General features: G+C 38.0%; 1 protein-coding gene across 1 annotated transcript; it reads right to left on the reverse strand.

Moving 5' to 3' along the window:
- Positions 1-916: 916 nt before the first annotated feature.
- On the reverse strand, positions 917-4499 carry prok2 (prokineticin 2). Its single transcript, XM_037679308.1, has 3 exons — positions 4381-4499; positions 3279-3404; positions 917-1042 (listed from the first exon to the last, which is right to left on the reverse strand). Exons 1-3 carry the CDS (start codon positions 4450-4452, stop codon positions 917-919), a joined length of 324 nt encoding a protein of 107 aa, XP_037535236.1. The 5' UTR covers positions 4453-4499.
- Positions 4500-6654: the final 2155 nt, after the last annotated feature.

Genomic DNA, 6654 nt, shown 5'->3' on the forward strand with positions numbered 1-6654 from the left:
ATCTATCTATCTATCTATCTATCTATCTATCTATCTATCTATCTATCATCCATCCATCCATCCATCCATCCATCCACTAATTATCAATATGTGCCGTATTAGATTGGAGGAGTCCTTGCATTATCTGAGAAAATCTAATTTAACGATGTGCCTTGAAAGAGATGTTTTGAATATAAAACTTGACGAATGATTGAATTGCTATTTTGTCATTTCAAGGTCTGAGAAAGATGAGCTGCTCTCAAGGCCAAATTATTATTTATTGATTAATAGTAATTGAAATGTTTATTTGTGTTGTGGCTAAAAAAGCACATCACATGTGGAATCCTCACCATATTGTTTGTTTAGCAATGAATATTTTTTTACCAGAGTAATGAAGCTTTTTAGCTCCTGCTTCTGTTGTGAGTGTGTCACAAAACTTTTGAGATGGATCTTGGATATTGACGTGACAACCCATTTTGAAAAGGAACATTTCGTATGCCTAGATGTAGTCACATATTTTCACAAGCACGGACAGCCAGACGGACGGAAGGTATTTTCAATTTCCTCCTTTTTGCTCTGCAACTGGGTTAACAAAGAGCAGTTTTTTTATTAACAAGGTTCATTTCCATGAATATTTCGATTGCTTTAAAAATATATATGTAAAATATAAAATAAGATCAAATTAGTATATTAACTTGTAGTTAAAGATTCTAAAACACTGCATTCAAGCATTGAAATTATGAAACATTTTATGTACTGACAAGGCAGAAACTGTTACAGTAGATGAGATAATCAAGAGATAAAAGCGGCAAGAAAATTCTTCATTAAATTTATAGTTTAATTTAAACCAAATCAACATGATGATAAATTACAAAAAAGTATCTCTCATGAAAATAATAAAAAACAGGTTTTCAAAATTTTTCCGGTGTTTTAGTCCTCAGAGGAAGTATTCTGGATACTTGTACGGAGACAGACATTTGGACTTGCCCCTGTCGATGGTGACACATGACAGATTTGGCAGGCAGGGGCACGTATGATGAAGTCTTTTCCCAAAGAAAGGAACCTAAAAGAGGGGATAAACACAGACCTTTGGCTTGAAATCTGACTTTATCTTTAGACGTAACAAATGCAGATTCAGACCGTGAAAACAAACACACAAAGTAAAAGTATTATTTTAAATGTATTTATAAAAGAGGAAGGTTTGGTTATTTTCAAAAGCAGAGGTTTTCTGCTGTTTGCACCTTCTGTCCACAGACAGAGGTTTTCAGGAGAAAAAACAAAAAATGAAATAATGAAATAATCCCTTTCAAAGTAAAGACTTCAGATTTCTTCAGACTGAAAAAAGACAAAATGTTTCAAAAAGAAGAATCCATCCAGAGGACCTGACGTATTAGATTTGTCTGCCTGGATTATCTGGACATTTTGAATCACCTTTTCATAGTAATAAAAAAAAAAAAAAAGTAGTTTTTGGTGTGGCCTTCAGATATGGATTTTCTCAAAAACAACAATCTCCATTCCCCCCAAAAAACAAATATTAATGGAGCCGTTTTACCCTTTTTGTGTGTTTTTCATCTTGCTTTGTTCTGATCCATTAAACTTTGTGAGTTTAGTTTTACAGAATCTCACTATGCTGCAGGAAACTATGAACAATATTCATGAAGGAGTTTCCAAAATTAAAACATTTACAAGAGTTTTCAGTCTCCTCGTTTTGTGTTGAATAGAGTTTAAGCGTCTTCAAACACTTTGCCAAACAAATATCTTATCAACCTTGTGAATTATCATTTTTGTGGGTGACTCAAACCCTTCACAGTTCTGTACTGTTAGAAGACTAGAGCTGTTTTTGTGATTTTGTGAATCTTTTTACCAAGCTTGCAAAACTATAACAAAAAAACACAATCTCAAAAACCAGATGGAACTCAAACTGAACTCGAGTTAACAACAACAGGTGGATGAAAATATAACAGTGGCAACTTATTATGGCTGATTGAACAAAACCAGGTCTGTGATGTGCACGTATGTCTGGGAGAGTGGGGGTTCATCCACACCACACTAATGATGAGTGAACAGTTTGTTCATTGTCTCCAACTCCTCCAGTCTGTACAGGAAACACAACCTAACCTGTTTGTGTTCTCAGGCAAAGAAATAATTATTGTGTGAGCCTAATTCCTGACTTGAACAGATCTGTATTTAAATTTTTTTCTTTCTTGAAATCATGGATTTTTATTTTATTTTCACTTCTTCACTTCACTTCACTTCTTCAGGGGTCGCCACAGTGAACTGAGTCGCACAAAGACTTGACAATTATTTTTACACCGGATGTCCTTCATGACACAACCACAGACCACCGAGCTACCACAGCTCTGTGTGAAGCAGAGAGCTGCCATCACCCAGGGAGCAGATGGTGGGGGTTAAGGGCCTTGCTCAAGGGCCCGGAGGGGGGCAAATGAGGGTGGAGGCAGGTGTGGGTGTTTCACTTTGATGTTGTCGGTCCAGGGATCTGAACCTTCTGATTACCGGCTCGCCTTCTCTAACCTCTGTTTCTCCACTCCCCCTTTCTTTTCTTGTGATCAAGGATAAAACAAAAAATTGCGGCTACAACCCTGAATGTCCAAGTATAAAAACCACAGGAAGTAAACATATACACACATAAATATAAATAAATATATATATATATATACATATACATTCCATATATATATATATGGAATGATATGGACTGCAGTTATAAAGCGCCTTTCTATCTTATCAAGACACTCAAAGCGCTTTACAACACAGTCTGTGTCCTCATTTACCCATTCATACAGCACTCCACTCTGTGGCTGAGTGGTTAGAGCAGTCATTCTCCAATGCAAGAGTTGGGGGTTCAAATCCACCAGCAGTCACATGCCGAAGTGTCTCTGGGCAAGACACTGAACCCCTCATTGCCTCCGATGTGTGTCCCATCAGTGTATGCATCAGTGTATGAATGTGATAAAGCTCTGATTAGTCTTTGTATAGATCTAGTAGAGTGCTGTGGGTAAATGAGGACACAGCTTGTGTTGTGAGTGAATGGTTGTCTCTATGTGTCCCTATGATGGACTGGAGACCTGTCCAGGGTGCTCCCCGCCTCTTGCATAGTGACTGCTGGTTACGGACACCAGTGACCCACGCAACCCAAAAGGAAGAAGTGGTTAAAGATAATAAATGGAATTCTTATTTAAAATAAATCAGAGGGCTTTTGGCAATGAATCTCGCCCACCTGACACCTGTCCACGTGCCACCTCACTGACGTCAACATGGAGCAGAGAGAAGACCCTCACCTTGTGGCTCAGAGGATGACAGTCGTCTCCTTCCCGTCCCATGGGCATACACATACGCAGACTGGGGATCCATAAAGACACTGCGCAACACATCCCTCCTCCACACTGGGAGTCCCTCTCACAGGCCTACACACACACGATAAACTGATCAACATGTAAAAATAATTACATTTCCAGGTAGACATCCTTTTATTCCTTTTCTTGTCATTTCTGAAAAACTTCTAAGTTGTTTTTCGTGCAGTTAATATTTAAAGACTTGACAGGAGGTTCAGAATTTAGAAATCAAGCTCCACACTCCAATTAAATCACCTCCAGCGATAAAACACTTCACTTATTGAACGCTGGATGAGAGTCTGGGCGACAGCTCTCACTTCAGATGAGAGGATGAGAACAGTTTGAAGAGGACAGCAGTGATTTTACGTGACAGACGCTGATGAAAATCACTCTTTGTTTGATGGCGGCACACGCTTCAGTTTTCCCATCAGCTCAAGGTGAGAGCGCTGTCATGACAGACGCAACCAGATCTGTCACCACAGGTTGTGGATGTTCTTTATTATTATACGGTTATGTAAAGATTTGAGTCATAAAAATCTTATTCTTGTTTTTCAGCTTCACTAAATGACATAAATACAATATGCCTTTTATTTAATTAAGAACTGTTTTCTGTATATTTGCCTCGGTTTTTAAGAAAAGGCAAAAATGTGAAAATGCTTTTCTATTTTATTTACTTTTAAATATTTCTAGCTACAGTTTTTTTTTACAACATAAATATATTTCAGTATGATTTAAACTTTAATCTTTGCCTGATTATTTGAACTAAAATTATAAGCTGGAGGGAGTTGCAGATTAAATTTTAAAGCACACACGACATAATTATCCTGCTGTGTCGGTCTTTTTTTAATAGAAATATTGTATTACACATTGTATCATAATTATTTTTCAGCCTCTTGAAGAGTTGAAAGTGTTAATTATTTAAAGAAATCAAGCATTTATGTTGATTCTAAACATTTACCCTTGATTTAAAAAAAAAGCAGAAAAAGGCACTTTGTAATTTAAGAACGCCTCATTTCCTTATAAGTTTTCAACCTAAATGTCTACTTACCCCAGTGATGACAGCTGAAGATCCACGGGCCACCAGGAACAGGGAGAGGAGCAGAGAAAAGAAGAACTTCATGACGGAGCTCCTTTGCCCTCTGGCATGAACGATAAGAATGCTGCAGCTGACGGACCTCACTACATGTGCATCTGTGACGGAGCACAGAGCAAAGTGGCCTCCAAACTTGTGAGACGAAGGCTAGTGGAAGGTTTTATAAACCCAGCCCGCCTTTCAGAAACTAAGTGACTCATTCACACTAGCATCACCCTTGCAGGAACAGCTAAAAAAGAAGACCAAGGTAAACTTTAACACGACAATGAGCCCGGCGCTTTTATTCCAGTAATGAAGTCCTCACATATGCCAAAGCTGACCAGGGATCAATGCTAGCCTATTCAGTGATTTCTTGTATTCTCACTCTGTGCATCCTTTCCTCCTTTCACGCATTTTGAGGCTTCAAGGGCAGTTTCGAAATGTGCTTTGAAATCTACTCAGTACTGCTCATAATGACAGAACACACATTCCTGCAGTTTGTACACTGTTCAAAAACACCTTAATACTGACTTAAGATTTTAAACTACAACTTCTCGTTATTGAAAGTCAACCAATCGCACAACAATGTAACTTTAAAAACCTACATGCCTTGCTAGAAATGTTCGAATCCTAACACAACAAACATTTGCAAAACATATATCGTATATTGTGTGACTGAAATGATGCACAGAATCATCAGACGTCATGCGCTTCTTTTTACCAAACGCTCTTCAAATGTGGCCGACTGACATGGTCAATCAACTGTTTGAGGACTAACTCTGTCCTCACCCTCAGCTTTGCAGACTCACTGTGACAAGTGAGTCATGCAGCCACATCCCATAAATGTTTTGTGTTTTACAATAACTGATGTAGACAAGACACTTTACAAAAGTCAAGGCCATGGCAGACGAGAGACAACTTCTCCACTGACAACAGGTGGAATGCTCCCTACAGGTTGGACTGAACAGCGTCTGTAGACCACATGTGGAGGAAACCACCTGAATTGTCTTTACAGCTCCCCTTAGGGTAAGTGGATAGGGATTAAGTTTAGAGTTATGGAAGAGCTAAAGTAATACATACATGAAACAAAACTGTACAGACCTATAACAAAGTCCATGCTCAATAATCCGTACAGACTATGTTTCTGCTGCAGATGGAGATCATGTATCTGTCAGGGGATTTTTATTCAAGATTTACGGATGTTTTATCACTACTAATGTTAACTTTGAGTTGCCAGAGAGTTATTTTCTCTCTCAGAGAGGGATGAATGAGGAGATGATTTGATCCTGCATGTGCAGCTGGATGAAGGCTGAGGTCGTCAGGACCTACCTCTGAGCCGAGTAGGACTGGGTACCTTTCTAAAAAAAATCGGTATCAGTACCGGTGTCAGTACCTTCACTTCGGTGTCGGTTCCTGGACGGTTCTTTTTTCGGTACCAATTTTGTAATTACTATTAATTCTAACAAGAATAAAATTATGTTACACATTATAGTACAAATTGTGAGTTTTATTTTTTAACTTTGGTATTTTTCTATTCCAAGCAGTTTTCTTACATTAAAATAAACAAATAATTTCCAGGTCAAAAGACCAGTTTCAAACCAGTGACACGTCAGTGTTTAATGTTCACTGCTACACACTGAGGACCTTTCACTGAACAGTTTTTCTTCAGAAACATCAACATGTCTGTTTTCTCTGGACACAAACAAGCTGCTCCTGGCTGATGGTGTCTCCAGCAGTAGAACATGTTCACTCTGAGGCTGTAGATGATGCTTTTTGCACACACAGACACCTGGTTGTCAGTTTGACATGTTGTCCCTCACATTCCATCAGCAGGTCGCTGGATTCACTGAGGTAGGGATGATGCAGACTTCTGCACCTCTGTGTCTCTGCCTGAATCTTCTCTGTGGATCTCTGGGGTTTAGGGCTCTGATCATCTCCCTAATTAACATGAGAACAAAACATCAACAATAACATGGTTGTGTTATTATTGATCAAAAAATGGTATGGTATGGTATATAGTTTATTCATTTTAAAAAAGTACAAAACAATTCCATAACAATATAAAAAAAAAGGATACAAAAGATTTAAAATGAAAGGCAGCAGAAAGAAGAAAAAATCTTATTATATCTGCCCCTTTTTTCAAACAATTATTTCAGACATAATAATCTTCAAGTAACAGAACAAAATGAATAACTCTTTCTAATTTTTCTAATTCTAATACAAAACACACACTAAGCTACTTCATATATA

This window comes from Nematolebias whitei, chromosome 7 (genome assembly GCF_014905685.2).
Source record: "Nematolebias whitei isolate Nwh7 chromosome 7, NemWhi1, whole genome shotgun sequence".
In the NCBI taxonomy this organism is placed as follows: Eukaryota; Metazoa; Chordata; class Actinopteri; order Cyprinodontiformes; family Rivulidae; genus Nematolebias; species Nematolebias whitei.

What these genes read in the sequence shown, in the direction of transcription:
- prok2 (XM_037679308.1), bottom strand. Translation starts at nt 4,452, where the DNA reads ATGAAGTTCTTCTTTTCTCTGCTCCTCTCCCTGTTCCTGGTGGCCCGT. An exon ending in CTTCAGCTGTCATCACTGGG is followed by an intron (nt 3,405 to 4,380) that starts GTAAGTAGACAT and finishes GTGTGTGTGTAG; the next exon opens with GCCTGTGAGAGGGACTCCCA. An exon ending in GTCATCCTCTGAGCCACAAG is followed by an intron (nt 1,043 to 3,278) that starts GTGAGGGTCTTC and finishes CCCCTCTTTTAG; the next exon opens with GTTCCTTTCTTTGGGAAAAG.